Source organism: Miscanthus floridulus, chromosome 2, assembly GCF_019320115.1.
Source record: "Miscanthus floridulus cultivar M001 chromosome 2, ASM1932011v1, whole genome shotgun sequence".
Classification (NCBI taxonomy): domain Eukaryota; kingdom Viridiplantae; phylum Streptophyta; class Magnoliopsida; order Poales; family Poaceae; genus Miscanthus; species Miscanthus floridulus.
In genome coordinates, this window is record NC_089581.1 from 15,998,880 (window position 1) to 16,021,080 (window position 22,201).

Below are 22,201 nucleotides of genomic sequence, written 5' to 3' on the forward strand. Positions count from 1 at the left end.
CATAAGGTCAGTTTATGTTCCGATCAAAGACGTCTCGTCAGTGTCCAAGTGGTTTTCACATGACCAATTCAAGCCTGAGAACCAAGTTAAAAAAGTTCTATCATGGGGTTCTGAGGAGGCCGTCACTAGCAAACTCCACCAAATTGCAAAGCAGTATCCAAATGTTGATGCCATCAAATGGTCAAAAGATTGCTCGAAAGCATATGAAAGAGGCAAGCCCTTCCTACCAAACTGGGACATCCAGCGCCTACCACTTGGAATGAGAAGGTTCCATGATTGGTACTTACATGTTCTCCCAATGAGCATAGATCTTATACAAGCATGCTTCCCCACCGGCATATTTGGAAGCCTAGCCAGAAAAATTGTCTTTGACTTCAATGACATGCAAACATGCTTTCACCTGGGAGAAATGGAGATGAATCTAATTTGCACGTGGTGCCTGTAAGTCATTGTCCTCTCGATATGATATGAATGTAATCTTTAAATTTTGTTGTAACTAACCCACGCCGTGATTTGTAGAATGCAAGTGCACATTGTCAAACAAATGCCAAGTGTGAAAGCCGGGTATGTAGACCCTCAAGCTATAGCCCAAACAAATTTTAATTACCCTGAACGGTGGACACTGGATGCCAAAGAGCTAGCTGCTGCAAAGACACTTCGGGAGAAAGAGTGTATCCGTACGGCGAAACTAAGGGAAGAGTCCTTTAAGGTTACGGCATACATTGCCCTGGCTTTCAAAAATCTCCAACAACACTCTACTATATGGCTACCATACAACTTCGAGTAAGTTCAACTCTATACTTAAAACTTTGTTCGATATATTTTATTCGATGCAAAAGAGCTTATCTAGTTCTATGATTAAATCCATGCAGCAACCACTGGATTTGTATAGTCGTTGATGTCAGGAGGAGCATGGCATGGGTCTTTGATTCATTAGATAGGGACACGGTGACATACAAAGACTTCATATCGATTCTCAAGACGTATACGTATCGACAATCCTCATTAGCTTATATGTTTGTATACATACTTGTAACGTTCACTTTTGGATACTAACAAGTTGTATTTGCTAAAATAATTCGAACAGGGCATTTAGGTTCTATGTCACTAATCATCACGGAAGGCATGATCCAGCAAGGAAGGAAAAGCTGGCTATAAAAACACTATATGCGGTAAGTGTAACTTACTTCTTCAGTACTCCGTTACATGGCTGTCAAAAGCATTACTTACTATTTTCATATGCAAAACACACAGTGCCCCAAGCAGAAGCCTGGGAGTGTACATTGTGGATACTATCTATGTTCTATGATGAGTAACACCGATGCCTACAGGAGACACCCCTTGAGGGTAAGTTTGAACCTTTTCACCCGTAGTATAAAAACTTCGTACATGGTATGAAATACTAAACCGAAACTTGTTCTCTTGTAGTGGACAGAAGAGAAAGGAATGAAAAGAGACCCATACAAGGATGACCAACTCTTAGAGCTCGTCGACGACCTTTGCAACTTCATATTGGACCAGATTGTACATGTTAGAGGCGCCTACCATGACCGAGAATCTGACTTAGGTAGAAATCCTCAGTACCAACACCTTCGTGAGACTAAAAGGCTAGCTCTAGGACGTTGATAACAATGTGTATGGAATTTGTATATTTAATGATGGATTGTATATATTCTTTTGAATTGGACTTGTAATTGTAGTTTATATAATACTCTTGTGCTTGTAGTCGCGGTCGCGGGGCGTTCGACAATGCGAACGCGGTTCGGAACGTTGGTCGCGGAGCGTTCGGCAACGCGAACGCTGGTCGCGGGGCGTTCGGCAACGCGAACGCGGTTCGGAACGTTGGTCGCGGGACGTTCGGCAACACGATTTTGAATTATAAATTTGATTTTTTTTTGCGGAAAAACATACTGTAGGGGCGGTTCTAGATTGAACTGCCCCTACAAATAGGTATTTGTAGGGGTGGATGATACTACAGCCGCCCATACAAATTGATTTGTAGAGGGCGGCTAGTAATACGAGCCGCCCCTACAAATCTATTTATAGGGGCAGCCGGTAATACGAGCCGCCTTTGCAAATCGATTTGTAGAGGCGGCCTGGAAATCGCCCTTATAAATGCATGATTTATAGAGACAGTTCGGTAGGGGCGACTGGCCAAACCGTCCCTACAAAGACTTATCATCCGTCCCTAGAAATGATTTTTTAGCAGTGTTAACTAGTTAGAAAAAATGATAATTGCTGCCGCCTGCCAACATCTACTTCGTGCCAGGCTAATAAGCTGTGAGAGAGCAGCCGGTTTCGATCGTACGAGGAAGGACCCTGGCGGCGGCCCATGCAATGAGAGATGCGGCGGGGCCCCGCGGGCCCGGGAATGGGGCATCGGCCAATGGCTATTCGACAGCGGCGGCTCGGAAAGCATCCCAGTTTCGCGATACCCCTTCCTCCCCCTCCGATCCGTCGCGGCAGCGCGCATCACCGCTTTAAATCCGCCCCTCCCGGCGCCTCCCTCCTCCCGGCCGGGGTCCCCTCATCACCTTCTCTCCCTCTCTGTCCACCGCCGCAGCTAGCTGTGACGTCATGCGCTCGCCGGCGCCATAGCGCCAGCGCCTACCATCTACAACTGTAGGCTTTGTTATCCTGTCAATCAAGCCTCTCGTAAGGAACAAGGAAGGTAGCTAGCTAGTTTTATAGCTGCTGTCGTCGGCGGCTGCGGAAGCGACGTGCCTGTTCTTAGAGGATAGGATAGGTTAGCAGAGAGGGTCAGCTAGGATTTTGGTTGAGATCAGGAGGGGAGGAGGCGGAGGCGGCGGCGGCGGCGGCGGCGATGGGGCGCGGGAAGGTGCAGCTGAAGCGGATCGAGAACAAGATCAACCGCCAGGTGACCTTCTCCAAGCGCCGCTCGGGGCTGCTCAAGAAGGCGCACGAGATCTCCGTGCTCTGCGATGCCGAGGTCGCGCTCATCATCTTCTCCACCAAGGGCAAGCTCTACGAGTACTCCACCGATTCATGGTACGCTCTCGCCTCCGTTGCTTACGTTTCAACGCGCTCCGCTGCGCGCTGCACCATCTCCAAGCTGTCTGAAACTATGAATTACGGTGCGTGCTCCGTAATTATCTGTTTGAATTTGCTGAGAATTTTCGGGGCTTATTTGGATTATTGGATAGACAGACGTACGACTCGGGTCATACATAGTTTAGAATCTAGATGAAGACGCGTATAGCGTGTGCCGCTCGTGCGAGCGCTATATATATACGAGGTAATTTTATGTTCCGCTTTCGCTGGGATGGCGTTCGCTGCTCTGTTTGGGGAAATCTTTGCTACCATGCTGCATGTGTTAATTGGTTGACTGAGTTGACTCCTACTGAGGATCAAGTTGGGGGTGGGTGATCCATGGAGCGAAACGCAATCGATCCAACTGATTTCCGGAGGAGCACTGGTACGTTGCTCCATCTGTATTAGCCGCTGACCCAATGGGGCCCAATGGTTATTATGGATAGCTCCAAAATTACTCAGGCCGCGTTTAGTTGAGGCCGGATTCGGCGCCGGCCGATTTCGGTCGCACTGTAGCTGCACTGTAACGTTTTGCTTTTATTTAGTAATAATTATCCAATAGTTGACTAATTAGGCTCAAAACGTTCATCTCGTAAAGTACAACCAAACTGTGTAATTAGTTTTTTATTTCGTCAATATTTAGTACTCCATGCATGTACCACAAGTTTGATGTGACGGAGAATCTTCTTTTTGCATAGTGCCAAAGTTTGATTGAATTTTTGATGAACTAAGCGAGGGGTGAGACCGTGAGAACAAAAGAGAAGTCGCACACTTTGGGAACCAGTACGGCGAGGTCCTTGGGCGGCGCGGTCCCACTCGGCATAGGCGGAGTAATAGACGAGCTGGTAGAGCGCGTGCGAGTGCTCCGGCTGCAGCACCTCCGCTGCCGCCACCGCCGCTCATACGGCGTCCCCGGCGGCTCCCGTGCCCGCGGCACCCGCGGCTGTGCGGAGCGGAGCTCGGCCATGAACGCGGCTGCGTCGGCTGCTACGGAGGCTCGGGTGCGGCGACATCGGGACGGTGTACCTATCCGAGCTCCGCGGCGGAGGCGCCGGCAACAGCGGCGTGGGGAGGCCCTGCTGGTTCCCGATGAAGGTGATGGACAAGGCGGCGCTGGAGAGCCGGCGGAAGCTGAGTTGTGCGCAGACAGAGCGGGAGATCCTCCAGCTGCACCGGAGCCGTTGGATCGAACCGTTGGATCTTTCGGTTTTCTGGTTTCCAATCCATCGATCCAAATCCTTTGACTGATATCAGAATGGAGCCCATTTGGTTAGATTTTATGGACCGGTTCAATGAACCGCTCCACTGATCCGAACCACGCCCATCTTTAACTGCGGAAGGATACTATACATCTCATCTCCTACTCTTATAGTCTTATCTTAATCAATGTGTACTGAGTATATATCTTTGGCATGCGGGGACGATTGGGGATTACATGGAGGGTTATGATTTCTTTAATTTGGATTACACCATCACTTGCTGCTTGCACCCGTTGTTTCTTCGCACTTCCTCGGCTTAATTTGACGTGACTTTTTCTTTGTTCTTCCATTGTTTTCTTGTGCCTCTTTTCTGATTGGCGGCGCTACTTGTTGTCGACCCCCATGGTATACACGGTTTCATATGCATGGAGTCTTTGTCCACTGCGACAAGCAACTATGCTAGCTTGTCTTTGCTCTTGACTGATGATTGACGATGCTGAGCCTGAACTCGTCCAATTGAGCATGTTCATATCGCAAGCCCTCACGGAGCACATAACTTTACTTTGTGTGTAGAGTTTCTTCTTTTGATATTGTTATGTGGTACATATCACCGTGGTTAGGTTGCCATGATTTTTCTTGAATGAAGAACAGATAGGTGCACTTACACGGATCCATCCTTTCTTCTTCAGTACAAACTATCACCGCTAATAGCCCATCATGGCTTCTACTTCTATGTGATTTCTGAGTTTATATTCAAGAACAACTAGTGGGTGTGCATGGGTTCTTGTTAGATAATTTACTGCTTCCTTGTGTGAACACACAACAAGGGACGGCGGCGCCGAAATGGCCCCCTGCTGTGATACTATAGCCGCTGTAGAGGCAGACGCTGAATGGCTCACCTGCCGTACTGTAGCCACATGCAGGGGCAGGCGCTAGAGTCAGTCCTGTTGTGTTATCTAGTCACTGTAACAGCATGACAGTTGTACTAGGACTAGATGGATAGAGTTGTATATATAGTTTGCCACTGTAACTCAGCAAAGAGAGTTTAGATTTGCCATCTCCTATACAGGGCTCCGGCGAACGCTGGTGTCTCTGGCTGTGTGTGCATGCTTTGTTCTCCCTCTTCTTCTACCTCTAGCCATAGTGTGTGTGGTCGGACATCGTCTGTCGTGCTCGGCCGTGGTCGGCAAGACTGGCGAGTGGTCGAATCACCTGAACCGGTGATCCTGTGGGCTAACAAGTGGTATCGGAGCCGTGTAAGCGCCATCGCCGGACTAACCGCTGGTGATGACAGACGGTTCGGAGATGGACGACAGCAGTGGCTGCTCAGCCACGACAGGAGATCGTTGTTCACACGGTGCGGGAGGTCAGCAGCACCAGTTGACCGACGCTGACTCACACCAACTATGGAGAATGGTTGGTGACTATGAAGGTCAAGCTCAGAGCCCGACGGCTCTGGAATGCTGTTGACAAGGGCGCCAAAAATGAAGAAGATGACATGTCAGCATTGAAGGCTATCATCGCTGCTGTACCGGCGGAGTACAGGGAGCCGTTGGGGGGAAAGGCTCTGCTAAGGAGGCGTGGGAGGCTATTGCGGCGATACACGTCGGTTCTGACCGCGTAAAGAAGGCGACAGCCCAGCTTCTGAAGCAGGAGTACGCCAACCTCAAGTTCAAGGATGGTGAAACGATGGAGGATTTCTCCCTTCATCTGTAGACGCTCATCAGTAAGCTGAAGAGCCACGGCGTCACCATCGACGAAGAGGAGGCGATCTCCAAGTACCTCCACTTCGTCTCGACAAAGTACATCTAGATGGCTCTCTTCATAGAGACGATGCTGGACTTGTCCACCCTCACCATTGAGGATGTGATAGGCCGTCTGTGGGCGGTGGATGAGCGCCTAGAGTAGACGACATCAACGAAGGACAGCGGCAAACTGTTGCTGATAGAGGAGGAGTGGGCTGCTCGGAGGAACTCCGGGGTAGCCTCCTCCAGCCGTGGCGGCGATGACAAGCACCGTGGCAAGGCTTCTTCGGAGAAGAAGAAGCAGGTCGACCCCAACACCTATCGGCGCTGCGGGAAGATGGGCCATTGAGCACGGGAGTGTCCAAATCGCAAGCAGGAGAAGAAGGCTGAGGCTCATCTGGCGCAAGCTGATCATGATGATGAGGCCACTATCCTGATGGCGACGTTCTGTGCACTGCACGACGTCGAGGCCGAGTAGAAGGAAGAGGTGGCGATGGTGGAAGGACCTGGGAAGGCCCTGAAGGCTGTCAACCTCGATGAACCATGCGCCCAAGTCCACCTCGGACGTGTGGGCGCTGTCGACGAAATATGGTCGGCAGTCTACCTAGGGGTATGCCCAAGGTAGTAGATTATCGGCAGACAGATGCGCAAGCCCCAAACAAGACGGTGACGCAAGACAGACACGAGGTTTTATCCAGGTTCGGCCGCCAAGAAGGCGTAATACCTACGTCCTGCGTCTGATTTGTATTGCTGTATGTCAATGAGAGATATTTTTTAGAGGGGTCCCCTGCCCGCCTTATATAGTCCGGGGGGCAGGGTTACAGATCTGGAAACTAATCCTAGTCAGTTACAATTGCCATATCTGGCCGGATAAGGATTCCTATTCTAACCGACCAGGATCCTGCTTGGTCGCCAAATCCGTCTTGATTCCTTGTGCGGGACTCCGATCAGGTTAACTGGGCCGCACGTCATCTTTCGGGTGGACTGAACCCATCGATCCGGGCCAGCCCAAGCTTAGCCGTAAGGGTATAGGGGTTAATACCCCCACAGCTAGTCCCCGAGCATCATGTATTATGCTGCGACACGCCTTTTGAACCTTCTCCGACAAGCGAGGCTTGAATTCTTGACGCCTCCGACCACCGTCATCACCGGAGAAGTAGGTTGTCCGAAGAATGTATGGTGCTCTTAAGAAAAAAGAAAAAGATTTCTGTCCTGAGAAGTGTGCCCACTTGTATTTCTGAAAAGAAATGTAAATGGTCTTGAAGTATAGCATCCTGAAACATCAGAAGCGTAGGGGTCAAAAAACAAACACGTTCACCGCAAGGTGAAGTGTGCCCACTTAGTCCCCGAGCTTGCTGGAAGGCAAAGTATGAGCCTTGTAGCAAGGTCTAAAAGAAAAGTCTCTTAACTGTATGTGAGTACAAATCACATGTAGCCAACGAGAACCACTATTCAAGCAGTGGTCGGGGCAGTCCCCGAGCATACTAATAATCCTCATAATCATTCAAACACAGGGGTCAATTTAAACACACATTCACCGCAAGGTGAAGTGTGCCCACTTAGTCCCCGAGCCTGGTAGTAGGTGACGCAGGTACGTGGTGCCAGGGTCTATCAAAGAAATTCCGCTGAGATTAAGAATCCAATTACCGTACAGGCAAAACAAGTTACACCGGCAGGTGCATCGTATCCACATAGTCCCCGAGCTTGCTGGAAAGCGAAGTATGAAGCGAGGTCTAAAGAAAAAATCTCTTAACTGTATGTGAGTACAGATCACATGTAGCCAAGGAGAACCATTATGCAAGCAGTGGTCGGGGCAGTCCCCGAACACAGCCGTGGTCGGAGCAATCCCCGAGCACGAAAGTGGCCTGGGCAGCATCCAAGCACAGTAGTGGTCTGTGCAATCCCCGAGCACATTAGTGGTCTGGGCAGTCCCCGAGCACATTAGTGGTCTGGGCAGTCCCCGAGCACATTGGTGGTCTGGGCAGTCCCCGAGCACTTTAGTGGTCAAGGCAAATCCACGATCACTTGTGCTGCTTGTACTATTATTTTGTGTACTTCTCTCTGTTCTCTGCCAAGTCCAGTCTGACACGTCTGGTCAAAAAAGTAAATAGGTATAGTACGTCATTCTGTCTTCTCTTTCTTTTTTTTCTTTTTTGCAAACAGTCGGTTGACACCTGTATTGAGGTGTGTCAGTGTGGGCCCCCTTACACCATCAACGAAGAGGCGCGTACACTGTTAACGAAGGAGCGCGTTTATTGGCGCAGATTTCGAGGTTGTGTGAACAACCGTCTGCGGCGCGTGCGCACGACTCCCAATATTCTCGGGCGGACGAAACGACGGTGATCTTTGTTTTATATAATGCGGATCTGGTAAGTTACTCATACCATTCCCCATTGTCATCCGCCGCCGCAACCTTCTTCTTCCTCCTGCCGAACCCTATTCCCAAAAATCATCACCAATCCGCTCGGTCTCCCGCATCCACCCACTTCGTAAGGACGAACTAATGGCGAAGAGAGACGCCCAGAAGAAAGGCGGGGTCATGGCGAAGGAATGGTGGAAGTCGCGGAGCAACGAGCAGACCATCGAGGACCTCGTCGCCATGGGAGTGCTCCACAACAAGGCACTTGCGGGATGGCGTGCACCGGAAGGAGAAAGCTTCCCCGATCCACAACCAGGTGAGATTGTGGTCTTTGAAGATTTCTTCAAAAGGGGTTTTGGGATTCCAGTGCACCCTTTCCTTCAGGGTCTCTGTTTGTACTACGAGATTGGGATTTGCAATCTGCATCCCAACTCGATTCTTCTTGTCTCCACCTTCATCCATCTCTGCGAGGCTTATGGCGGCTTCCAGCCCCATTTCGACCTCTTTCGCCACCTATTCTGTCTTCGGAAGAAAGGGAGCGGTGGCTCGAAGATCGCCGGAGGCGTTTACCTGAACCTGCGCGACGGCATGAAGGCTCAATACCTGCACTGCCCCTGGAACACCTCGTTGGACGAGTGGTATAAGAAGTGGTTCTACATCCGTGAAGAGCCGAACACCATCACTCTGTGCGATGTGGGCTTGATTCCAGAGAAGAAAAGCAGCTGGTCGGAGAGGCCCGAGAACTTGGAGCAGATCGCCGAACTGCTCGGGATGATCCCGTGGGGAAGGCTTGATGGCCCGAGTGTCGTCGGCAACTTCATCAGCCGAAGAATTCAGCCTTGCCAGAAAAGGATTCACCCTGGCTTCGAGTACCAAGGAGGCGCTGATCCGACGAGGACCAGAAAGGAGCCGCTCGACAAGATGGAGATCAAGGCCAGGATTGGAGAGCTGTTCAACCTGGCCGATCCCAATTATGTTGCACTGAACGCCATTGAACACGCCTTCAAGCTGGCTCGCCCTCCCCCAAAGGTAAATGACGCCTCCTTTTAACTGTAAAGTCATGTTGTATCAAGAAAATAACTGTCTTTTCCTTCATTTTGTGTCTCAGTATAATGGCCGTGACCGGGCTGGAGTGTTTGTGTCGCCTCCCCCTGGTGTAGAGTGGCCGCAAGCTACTGGGCCAACCGCCCAGACCAGCGCCAGGACCGACGGCGTTCACTGGGCGATACTCGAGACCGTAGAGGACGCCTCGACCAGAGCCGCCGGCAAGCGTCCGGCTGCCAGCAAACGTCGCCAAGCCATCATCTCCCAGTCGGACGACGAAGCAGAGGATGCGGACATCTCCCGGCTCGTCCCCCGAAAGAAGAGAAGGCAGGTGGAGCCGTCGGAGCAGGGTTGCTCCTCTGTGCCAGCAGTGGTCACAGCGCCGACCACAGCAACACAGAGCACAGACGAAGAGAACATGCCGCATCATCCTCCGACGCCCGTACCGGAGTTTGAACAAGTCCCGGTAGAAACTGCCGAGCAAGCAGAGCAGGGGCGGTCGAGGAGGCGTTCCTTCGCCACATCCTTCCGCAAGTCAAAACTGTAAGTATATATATTTTTGATGTAAGCTTTGAATTTTGCAGTGGATGCTATTGTCTTCTGAATTTGTCTCTGAATGTATTAGATCCGCGTCCACCGAAAGTCCCGACCAGCTAACTGGGTGCAGAACGTCCTCTCCAAAAACGGCAGGACAAACTGCTCAGCAACCGGCCGTGGAGGAGCCCATGGCAGGGACTCTGCCTGGGCCTCAGCAGGCGGACGGCCAGACGCCAGTCCCCGAGCAGAATACAAGTGCTCCGAGCACAAACCCTGATGAGGCGGATACCACAGCGCCACGGGAGCTGGATCTGGCCGAGGAGCAGCAGCCAGAAGTTGCCCAGAACAAGGGTGCCGACGCGACGGCTCGTGGGAAAGCCCTGGTGGTCGTGGAGTCTGCAAACTCCGGACCACCGCCGCCTCCCGAACTGGAGGCTGAAGAGGATGAAGTGGAAGAAGTCCTGGGCCGTCCCCAAGATAGACGACAACATGTATATGTGTCGCGCTATCGGAACGACGAATGGGTCATGCACGAGGAGATCCCAGAGGCCGAGGAAACCTTAAGAGTTGAACGAGCAGCCAAACGCCTGGTGACTGAAGTCCAGGTATATTTGGCTTTAGTCCTTAAACCTGTTGTGTAGTCGAACTATCTGACGTAGCTTGTCTGTATGCAGGACGTGATGAAAACTGCAAGGTACCGAAAAAGGTGCTTCGACCAGATAGAAGTAGTCATGAAGACCAATAAGGAGCTGACGGCTGAAGTGGAACGCCTACGGCGCCAACTTGAAGCCACCGACCAGGAGAGGACAAACCAAGAAGCACAGAACCAAAACCTGGTCGGCCAGCTCAAAAACAAAGAGCAGGAGAAAACAGGTAAGTGTTCACCGTATCATAGCAAGTGCTGGACTTGTGTTGTTTTGTTCTTGACAGTAATGGCTGTAATGCAGGTTTAGAAGCTGAAGTGACCCGCCTCCAGGGGGAGAACAGCCGTGCGTTTGCAGAATGTGGTCGCCTGAAGGAGGACAACGAGAAATTGGCACGCCGCCAGTCGGAACTCCAAGACCACACTAACAGAATGAAGGACGACCTGAAAAGTAAGCACTCCAGACCACCGTTCTCGTTAAATTGCCCGCATCGCCTTGTCGTGTCATCACGTTTGATGTCTTGTACTGTCTAGGAGATGCTTGCCTTCCTCCTGGGTTATACACTTCATCAAAATTTCCTCCTTAGCGTTTTTGCGCCATAACTTGCCATCGACGAGCAGATACTGCTTACTACGACGCATCAGGCGTTCATTTTCTGTTCGATCGATATAACCGCTACCGTCTGTTAAGTACTTGATGAAAGGTGTTCTCCAGTCTGGCTCATGAGTGGTCGGAAGCGGCTCGGTTGTGCTCGGCGCTGGAACCGTAGCCACTAATTGCCGGTCTGAGACTTTGTCGGTCGTTGAATCTTCGTCTTCAATGGAGGGCGTGAGCAGGTCTTGGACGAATACGCCATGTGGGATTTTGGCTCGGGATGATCCTAACTTTGACAACGCATCTGCTGCCTGGTTCTTGTCCCGGACCACGTGTGTGTACTCGATGCCATAGAACCTGCCTTCCAGCTTTCTTATCGATTTGCAATATGCGTCCATCTTTTCACTGGTCGTGTCCCAGTCCTTGTTGAGTTGGTTGATGACCAGAGCCGAATCTCCGTAGACATAGAGACGTTTAACTCCAAGCTCAACCGCAATGCGTAGACCATGCAGGCATGCTTCATACTCGGCTGCATTATTAGATGCTGGGAAATGAATCCTGAGGACGTACCGGAGCTTTTCCTTGGATGGTGATACGAAAAGAACTCCTGCTCCCGCACCGTCGATGTTGAGAGAACCGTCGAAGTACATCGTCCAACATTCGTCGGATCCCGGAGAGGCGGGAGTGCTTAAGTCTGTCCACTCGACGATGAAATCGACGAGTGCCTGAGACTTGATTGTAGTACGGCTTGCAAATTCCAAGGAAAGGGGGCATAGCTCCATTGCCCATTTGACGATGCGCCCGTTCGTGTCCTTATTGCGAATAATGTCCCCCAAAGGATACTCGGTCATGACCACCACACGATATCCGTCGAAGTAATGTCTCAACTTTCGGGATGTTATCAGTATGGCGTAGAGCAGTTTCTGAATCTGTGGGTACCTGGTCTTGGATTCGTTGAGTACCTCACTAATGAAATAAATTGGCCGCTGTACCTTGTAGGCGTGGCCCGGCTCGTCACGCTCAACCACCAGTGTAGTGGAAACCACCCGATCGGTTGCCGCAATGTAAAGTAGGAGAGTTTCGTCTTCTCTGGGAGCAGTAAGTACCGGAGGTGACGTGAGGTATTGTTTCAGCTGCATGAAGGCGGCGTCTGCTTCCTCCGACCACTCGAACTTCTCGGACGCTTTGAGCAGTTTGAAGAACGGTAGTCCTTTTTCTCCTAATCTTGATATGAAACGGCTTAGAGCAGCCATGCAGCCGGTGAGCTTCTGGACATCCTTCACCTTTTTTGGGGGCTTCATGTCTAAGACAGCTTTGACTTTCTCCGGGTTAGGGCGTATGCCGTCGTAACTGACGACGTTGCCGAGCAATATGCCAGAAGGGACACCAAAGATGCACTTCTTTGGGTTTAATTTCCATTGGAACGTATTAAGGGCTGCGAAGGCGCGTTCCAGATTGTCAACAAGGGTATGTGCTTCCTTGGTTTTGACAACTACATCGTCGACGTAAGCCTCGACGAGGCCGTCTTTTATCTCGTCGTTGAGGCAGGCCTGTATAGCGCGTTGGTAGGTAGCACCGGCGTTTTTGAGCCCGAACGACATGGTCGTGTAGCAGTAGGCGCCGAAAGGCGTGATGAAAGATGTCTTGATCTGGTCGTCCTTTTTGAGAGCGATCTGGTGATAACCAGAGTAGCAATCGAGAAAGGAAAGCAGCTCGCAACCGGCGGTTGAGTCTACGACCTCGTCTATGCGAGGTAAGCCAAAGGGGTCCTTAGGGCAGTGTTTGTTGAGATCAGTGTAATCAACGCACATTCTCCATTCATTATTCTTTTTGCGTACAAGAACCGGGTTGGCTAACCATTCCGGATGATACACTTCTTTGATAAATCCGGCTGCCAAAAGCCGTGTAACTTCTACCCTAATCGCCTCCTTTTTGTCGCGAGCGAACCGTCGTAGCTTCTGCTTGATTGGTTTGGCTTTGCTGTTGACATTCAAGGAGTGCTCAATCAAGTCCCGAGGTACACCGGGCATGTCGGAAGGTTTCCATGCAAACACATCCACGTTGCCCCTCAAGAACCTGACGAGCGCGTCTTCCTATTTGGGATCCAGGTCGGCCCCGATGAGGGCCGTTTTGCTGGGATCACCCTCGACCAGCTGGATCGTCTTGTGCTCCTTGCACCTGATGTTCTTGCGCTGAGCCTCGAGCTCTGGGATCTCCAAGTGGTCGGCCGTGGTCTTCTTAGCGTCGAGAATGGTCTCGGCCATGCGAATAGAGAGGTCGTGGGCCTCTGCTATTTTGAAGCTGTCGTCCTCGCAGGTGTAAGCTGCGTATACGTTGCCCCTGAGGGTTAAAACTCCTTTCTCAGTAGGCATCTTGAGCACCAGATACCTGTAATGAGGTATGGCCATGAACTTGGTGAGCGACGGTCGACCAAGAATAGCATGGTAGGTGCCGTCGAAATCAGCGACCACGAAGTTGACGTAGTCGGTGCGGAAGTGGTCCGGAGTCCCAAACTGCACAGGTAGCGTGATCTGCCCGAGAGGTGTGGAGCTCTGTCCGGGGAGAACGCCCCAGAACTGTGCCTCGTACGGCTTCAGGTCCGCCTGGGCTATTTTCAGAGCGGGCAGGCTGTTCTTGAACAGTATATCAATGGAGCTGCCGCCGTCGATTAGTACCCTGTCGAACTGAACCTTGTTGATACAAGGATCGAGGACCAGGGGAAAACGCCCTGGCTCGGGTATGGCGGCCCATTGGTCCTTTCTGCTGAAGTAGATTTCACGGTGAGACCACGGAGGAAGCCGCGGATCGGTAAGAAGGTTGTCGTTCTTTGCCACGTTCAAGCAGGCGCGGGCGAGCAGCTTGCGTTCTCATTTGGTCTCAATGGACACCTTGCCGCCGATGATGGTGTGCACGCGATCCGTTGGCTTGACGTATTTATGACGAGGATCTGCATCGTCGTCGTCGTTGTCCTCGTTGCGCTGTTCCCTCACGTCAGTAGGCTTGTCGGACGTATCCGGAGCCTGTTGGCGCGTGTAGATAGTCTTGAGGACGCGACAATTCTCCATGGTATGGTTCGACTTGGGATGGAGCTGGCAGGGGCCCTTCAATGCCTTGGCGTAATCGTCCTCGTAATTACGACGTCCTCCGCCCTTTTTCACAGTATTGACCTCACCATCATCTTCCCGAGCACGCTTGCTTCTGTAATCGTCACGGCGGTTGCGCCGCTGATTACGTTGATCACGGTGGTCGCGGGAGTCGTTGCGCTGGTTGCGGCGGTCAAAATTGTCGTTCCGACCACGGTTGCCGCGGTAATCATCGCGGTGTGGGGGGTGGTCGGAGCGTGGAACCCTTGCTTCTTCTTCGACGATTATCTTTTTAGCGTCGTCGGCGTCCGCGTATTTCTTAGCGGTGGCCAAGAGCGCTGTGACTGACTCAGGTCTTTTCCGGAGGAGCTTGTCTCTCAGGGCGTCGTGGAAGCGGAGGCCAGTGACGAAAGCCTCGATTGCTTCGTTGTCGGATATTGATGGGACCTTGATGCGCATCTCCGAGAAACGCCGAACGTACTCGCGCAGTGGTTCGTCTTTCCGATCTCGGATCCGTTGCAGATCGTACTTGTTGCCGGGTTGTTCACAAGTAGCGATGAAATTGTCGATGAAGGCCTGCTTGAGTTCCTGCCAAGAGTCAAAAGAATTTGCCGGCAAGCTAACTAGCCATTGGTGACCTGCATGACCAACGGCGACTGGGAAGTAGTTAGACATAACGTGCTCGTCAGCCATGGCTGACCGGCACGCGGTTTCATAGAGCATGACCCATAATTCAGGGTTTTCTTTGCCGTCGTACTTCTGAAGCTTCTCGAGCTTGAAATTCTTGGGCCATATGACTTGGCGCAGGTGTGGAGTGAACTGCTTCAGACCCGGCGGACCGTGGACGGTGTCGTACTCCATACGGCGATAGCTTTCGTGGGATGCACGATCGTCGGCTCTCTGGTTGATGCGAGCACGCAAATCACGTCCACCGAGGTAATGGCGGAGATCGTTATTGCCATCGCGGCGATCTCGATTGCCACCTGGATTAGCGCTGCGACCGTGGTTATCACGGCGATTGTCGCGGTTATCTCGGCGGTTGTCGCCTCGAACGTCGTGGCGGTTATCCTCCCGGCGGCGGTTGTCGTCCCGACCACCATCACGACCACCGTTCCCGCCTTGACGGTTGTCCGATGGGTCGTTATTGCGCGAGCCACGTAGGTTGAGTGGCTGTGAGCGACTTGAGTATTGGCGGCTGTGGCTTGATTCGACAGAAACGGATGGAGCCCGGGCTTGGTTCATCTCTGCGGTCTGAGCCATAGCAGCCGTCAGATAAGCTTGTATGTCATCACGGATTACTTGAGTCTCGGGAGTGTTGGGCAGCCGCTGCATCGTCGCCATGGCGACGGCTACGTTGGCGCTTGGGGTCTTGAAGACTTGTTTATCCCCCACCCTGTCGAAAGCATTGTTGAGGTCGCGCGGTTGGACCCTTATGCGTCGTGCCTCTTGGTCTGCTTCAGCTTCGATTTGCCGGCGATTAAACCGGTTAATATTGCGTGCTTCGCGTGCGGTCTTTTCTTGTTCTGTTTCGCCAACTGCTGGCGGCTCGTCGTTGCTGACAACATGGATCAAATCCCCTCGTCTTGGCGGGAAAGACGGAAATTCGGGAAAACCCGGGGCGTGGTCTGGTAGATCCAGGTCGTATTGGGCGCCTTCATCTTCGTGACGCTGAAGCTCGGTGTGGACAGATGCGTTGGACGCGATGCCGGACGAGGAGCTGGAGTCACCTTCTCGGACTGTGTGGACGGATCCTTCCCGATAATCTTCGATCCGGACCATGTTGACGATGTTGCATGGCTTCGGCCGAGATCGGTGTACAGGACACAGATCCGAGCGGTGTCGCAGGTTGTACGCGTAGCTGGAGGCAGCGTTTTGCAGGCCGTAGGGCTGGACCTGGTGGTTCTCCGTCGGGGCTTCGTACTCGCAGAGTCGGAGACCCGTCGCGATGTCTGACCGGCGATGAGCGAAACGCCCCTCAGGAGTTGATACGACCACAAGATCTGTTCCCAATCGCACAGGACGACTGGTCCGAGCTGGTCGGATAGATCTGTCGTGGAGGGCTGTTACCTGCTCGTTAGGTTGGGTTTGAATCGTACTTACCAGAGCCAGGGTTTCAGCGAGTTGGATGCCGACCCGATCGACGGAATCGAGCAGGTCGGTGTTGACGATCTGCTTCCCTCTGTAGCGGGGAAGCAGACGATGGGTTGTTGGCGTGGCTGTAGGCGTGGTCGGAGCCAGATGTCCCGTGGTCGGAGCCAGGTCCATCGTGGTCGGAGCCGTGTTCACCGTGGTCGGAGCCGTGTTCACCGTGGTCGGAGCCGTGTTCACCGTGGTCGGAGCCGTGTTCACCGTGGTCGGAGCCGTAGCCGATGCAGGTGAAGTAGTCGTCGGCGCAGGCTGAATCCATGCCTCCCCCGTGGTCATGGCGATGGAGTCGTCGGAGCTGGTGGTCCAGGTGATCTGGCCGACGGTGAACGTGAGGCCGCTGGGCGTGGCCATGGAGCCGGAGATGATGACCATCTTGTTTGCTTGGAGAGCAGTACGCACACCCCCTACCTGGCGCGCCACTGTCGACGAAATATGGTCGGCAGTCTACCTAGGGGTATGCCCAAGGTAGTAGATTATCGGCAGACAGATGCGCAAGCCCCAAACAAGACGGTGACGCAAGACAGACACGAGGTTTTATCCAGGTTCGGCCGCCAAGAAGGCGTAATACCTACGTCCTGCGTCTGATTTGTATTGCTGTATGTCAATGAGAGATATTTTTTAGAGGGGTCCCCTGCCCGCCTTATATAGTCCGGGGGGCAGGGTTACAGATCTAGAAACTAATCCTAGTCAGTTACAATTGCCATATCTGGCCGGATAAGGATTCCTATTCTAACCGACCAGGATCCTGCTTGGTCGCCAAATCCGTCTTGATTCCTTGTGCGGGACTCCGATCAGGTTAACTGGGCCGCACGTCATCTTTCGGGTGGACTGAACCCATCGATCCGGGCCAGCCCAAGCTTAGCCGTAAGGGTATAGGGGTTAATACCCCCACAGGCGCCGACCAGGAGTAGCGGTGGTATCTAGACTCTGGTGCCAGCAACCACATGACGGGCTCCAAGGCAGCCTTCTCCGAGCTAGACGATGATGTTACCGGTACGGTGAAGTTTGGTGACAGCTTAAGGGTGGCAATCCAAGGGCGCGGCACCATCATCTTCAGGTGCCAGAACGGGGAGCACCATGCGCTAACGGATGTATATTACATCCTACAGCTGTGTTCAAGCATTATCAACATTGGTCAGCTGGATGAGCGTGGTAGCGAGGTACTGATCAAGGATGGAGTCCTTAGGATCAGGGACCGGGAGCAACGACTTCTCGCTAAGGTGAAGAGGTCCCTGAACTGGTTGTACCTGCTCGACCTGAAGGTAGAGCAGCCGGTGTGCCTGGCGGCTTGGCACACCGAAAAACCATGGTTGTGGCATGCCTAGTTCGGACATCTCCCCTGCATCGAGCACGGAGGCGAGCACTGTGACAGCTGCCTAGCCGAGAAGCAGAGGAGGCTACCGTTCCCAAAGGCGGCCAAGTATCGCGCAGAGGACGCTCTCAGGCTCGTCCTTGGCGACCTCTGCGGGCCAATCACGCCAGCCACAAACGGTGGTCGGCGGTACTTCCTCCTGCTCATGGATGATTGAAGTTGCTACATGTGTCTGCAACTCCTGACGAGCAAGGATGAAGCGGCAGCGATGATCAAGAAGTTCAAGATGCGCGTGGAGGCCGAGAGCGGCAAGAAGCTCCATGTGCTGAGGACTGATCACGGCGGCGAATTCACTTCGGTGGAGTTCATTGCGTACTGCGCGGATCAGGGTGTGGTGCGACACCACACCGCGCCATACTTGCCACAGCAGAATGGCATGGTGGAGCGACAGAACTAGACGGTGGTCGGCATGGCTAGATCCATGTTGAAGGCCAAAGGCATGCCCGACAAGGTTATAGGGTGAGGCGGTGACCACGACGGTGTTCCACACTCCTACCAAGGCCCTGAAGGGCAAGACGTCGTTCGAGGCTTGGCATGGACGCAAGCCGAGCGTGTCCTTCCTCTGTACATTCAGTTGCATCGGCCACGTCAGGAAGACAAAGCTGGTCCTGACCAAACTAGAGGACAAGAGCACACCGATGGTGTTCCTGGGCTATGTGGAGGGTACCAAGGCGTACCGGCTCTACGACCCACGTGGAGACAAGGTACTTGTCTCACGCGACGTCGTGTTCGATGAGAAGGCGGCTTGGGACAGGAACAATCCGAGCACGGGGGAAGCTAGTGGCTTCACTAGCACCTTCGTCATCGAGCACCTGGTCATTCACGGTGGTGGAGACGCTGGGGAAGAGCTACCGAGCACTCCTGGGGCAGTGCTGAGCACTTCGGAAGGGATGCCGAGCACTCCAGGAGGAGTTCCTAGCACTCCTGGAGGGATGCCGAGCAAGTTAGGAGTGGTGCCAGGAGGTTCTATAGTGGTGGCGACCACTCCAGAATGGGTGCCGAGCACTCCCATAGCAGAGCCAAGAGGTCTTGCAGTGGTGCTGACCACTCCAAGACTGAGGCTGAGCACTCCTACAGTAGTGCCGAGCACTGTAGGAGTTATGACGAGTTGTCCAGGAGTAGTGTTGAGCACTGCAACCAGAGTGCCGAGCACTCTAGGTGTTGTGCCGAGCACTCCGGCAGAATAGGGAACTCCATCGACGCCGATCGAGTTCGCCTCACCTCTAAGTGACATCACTGAGTTCGTAGACGCCTTCCACGAAGGGGGGGAGGTGCGGTTCCACAAGCTAGACGACATTGTCGGTGGCACAGGGCCCTCAGGCCTGGCGGGTAGGCTGCTTAATGACCCAGAGCTACTGCTCATCAGCGCAAAGGAACCACCCACATTCGCGCTGGCCGAGCATGATGGAAACTAGCGACGGGCGATGCTGGTGGAGATGAATGCGATCGAGGAAAACGAGACATGGGAGCTCATCGATCCACCTCCAGGATGCCGTCCGATCAGCCTGAAGTGGGTGTACAAAGTCAAGCGGGACGAGCACAATGCCATTGTCAAGCACAAGGCGCGCCTCATGTCCCGAGGCTTTGAACGGCGCGAGGGCATCGACTTTGAGGAAGTCTTTGCACCAGTAGCGCGCATGAAGTCTGTCCGTTTGCTACTAGCCTTAGCAGCAGCAAAGGACTGGTGCGTCCATCACTTGGACGTTAAATCGGCCTTCCTCAACGGTGAGCTAGCAGAGACGGTCTTCATCTGGCAACCTCCGAGTTTTGCCATCAAGGGAGCAGAGCACAGGGTGCTCCGACTGCGCAAGGCGCTCTATGGGCTACGACAGGCCCCACGAGCATAGAACGCCAAGCTTGACGCCATGCTGGGCGAGCTTGGGTTCCAGCGGTGTGCAACCAAGCACGCGCTCTACACATGTCGATGGGGGAAGGAGGAGCTCATCGTCGGTGTGTATGTGGACGACTTGATCGTCATCGACGCGCGTGCGGATGACATCGATAGCTTCAAGCGCGAGATGGCGGCTCATTTTTGAATGAGCTATCTCGGCGCACTCTCCTACTACCTTAGCGTCGAGGTGAGATAGGGGAAGGAGAAACTCACGCTTGGTCAGAGCGCGTATGCCTCAAAGCTATTGGAGCAGAGCGGCATAGCTGAGTGCAAGTCATGCGTGACTCCAATGGAGGAGCGGCTGAAGCTGACGAAGGCCAGCACCGCGGCGAAGGTGGATGCAACACTCTACTGAAGCATTGTCGGTGGTCTACGCTACCTAGTCCACACGTGGCCAGACATTGCGTTCGCCGTGGGCTATGTCAATCGCTTCATGGAGGATCCTTGAGAGGATCACTAGGCTACTGTAAAGCGACTGTTGCGCTACGTCAAGGGGACGGTGGATCAAGGGATCGTCTTCCCCAAAATTGGTGGAAGCAGGCTGCAGCTCACTATGTTCAGCGATGTAGACATGGCAGGGGATATCGACGGACGACGGAGCACCTCTGGCATGCTCGTCTTCCTCGGGCCGGCTCCAATTTCATGGCTGTCGTTGAAGCAGAAGGTGGTGGCGTTGTCTACGTGCGAGGCAGAGTACATAGTAGCGGCCACAGCGGCGTGCCAAGTTGTGTGGCTACGCCGGCTACTGGGCAAGCTAACCGGTGTGGAAGCTCACCCACCAGCACTGATGGTGGACAACCAGCCCGCCATCGCCCTTGCGAACAATCCGGTTCTGCACGACCGGAGCAAACATATCGACGTGAAGTTCCACTTCCTCAAGGACTGTGCCGATGGAGGGCAGATCGTCATCGACTTTATCGAAACTGGTCGGTAACTCACGGATGTCCTCACCAAGCCGCTCGGACGTCTTCGACTCACGGAGCTGAAGGAGATGATCGACATAGAGGGGGTACAAGGGATAGCAGTAGGATTAGGGGAAGAATTGTTAGATAATCTACTGCTTTCTTGTGTGAACACACAGCAAGGGACAACGACGCCGAAATGGCCCCCTGCTGTGGTACTGTAGCCGCTGCAGAGGCAGGCGCTGAACGGCCCACCTGCCGCACTGTAGCCACATGCAGGGGCAGGCGCCAGAGTCAGTCCTGCTGTGTTATCTAGTCACTGTAGCAGCATGGCAGCTGTACTAGAACTAGATGGATAGAGTTGTTTATATAGTTTGCCACTGTAACTCAGCAAAGAGAGTTCAGATTTGTCATCTCCTATACATGGCTTCGGCCAACGCTGGTGTCTCTGGCTGTGTGTGTATATGCTCTGTTCTCCCTCTTCTTCTACCTCTAGCCATAGTGTGTGTGGTCGGACAGCGTCTGTCGTGCTCGGCCGTGGTCGGCAAGACTGGCGAGTGGTCGACTCACTTGAGCCGGTGATCCTGTGGGGTAACATTTCTGAATACATCAACAGAAACCACTAATTATACTTGCATAAGCTGCCGTGGACTTTTCACCTTTTCTCTCATCTTCCTTTCTGCCATCACTATATCATATCATCTCAATAGCCCTTAGCCCTGACAAACCTTCCACTCTGTTTGTGAGGACTGAGGAGGCAAAAATCTTCTGAGTCTTAGTAACCATGCATTTAATAAGATTGATAGGTTTTTTCCTGAATAATGCTGCCTGAGCTCAAGATTTATGCATGGCAGTAGGTACCTGCCCTATCGCACATAAAAATGATAATATTCTTCCCATCCTCCTACCTTCTCTTCTCCTCTTTCTTGTCCACTTTGTACCACTGATCAAACAACGTCCCCCTACCTTCTCTTCTCCTCTTTCTTGCCCACTTTGTACCACTGATCAATCAAACTTGGGCGATTAGCAACATGTAGATCTTCCATATATGAAATGATTAAGGATGTCAGCACATAATAAAAAAGGAATTCCAATGGCACATGGTGTCCTGTGTGTCCTCTAGAAGAACCATTCATCAGTCAGATGTTTTTTTTATGTTTTTCTTCTCTGACAACTGTGGTCTAATGAATTAGAATTAATAATGCTAGACGTAGGGAGACATAAAAGCATGTGTCATGTGATATATGACTGAAAAGGAGAGGACTCCGGGACAAAAGGGAATGCTATGTTTCAATTTCAAGACACAAAGATTGGAATGGAAATACTGTTAGCTGGACCTAACCAAGCTTCTTTCATCTTTACTGACTAAATGTCTTTTTGTGAAAGAAAAAAAACTTCAGAAAAGGAAGTATGTAGTAGGTGGCTTGGTGCCTTGTTTGTTCAAGCATTCTGAGTTCTTACATGAGAAACATGGGAGTGCTTGCATGGAACCTAAGACTTACATATGGTACGGTACTGCATGAATAGAAGGCTGAATAGTGTAGCACTCGTCTATTTCAGTTCTCTCAAACTCCTGTACCTAACCAAGAGTGAGTAGGTATACAGACATTCTGTAAAAGCAAACGTAAGACA

At 52.5% G+C, this 22,201-nt stretch overlaps 1 protein-coding gene across 6 annotated transcripts in view; it reads left to right on the plus strand.

The window, feature by feature from the left end:
* The first annotated feature begins 2,453 nt into the window (after window positions 1–2,453).
* The window catches only part of LOC136518104 (MADS-box transcription factor 14-like), a 45,646-nt gene continuing 25,898 nt past the window's right edge, over window positions 2,454–22,201 (plus strand). For 3 of the 6 annotated variants that reach the window (XM_066511796.1, XM_066511805.1, XM_066511789.1), the window contains exon 1: window positions 2,454–3,009. In XM_066511796.1, the coding sequence (XP_066367893.1) occupies window positions 2,825–3,009 (185 nt within the window). In that variant the 5' untranslated portion in view covers window positions 2,454–2,824. The other 3 variants (XM_066511775.1, XM_066511768.1, XM_066511781.1) reach the window with 2 other exon arrangements.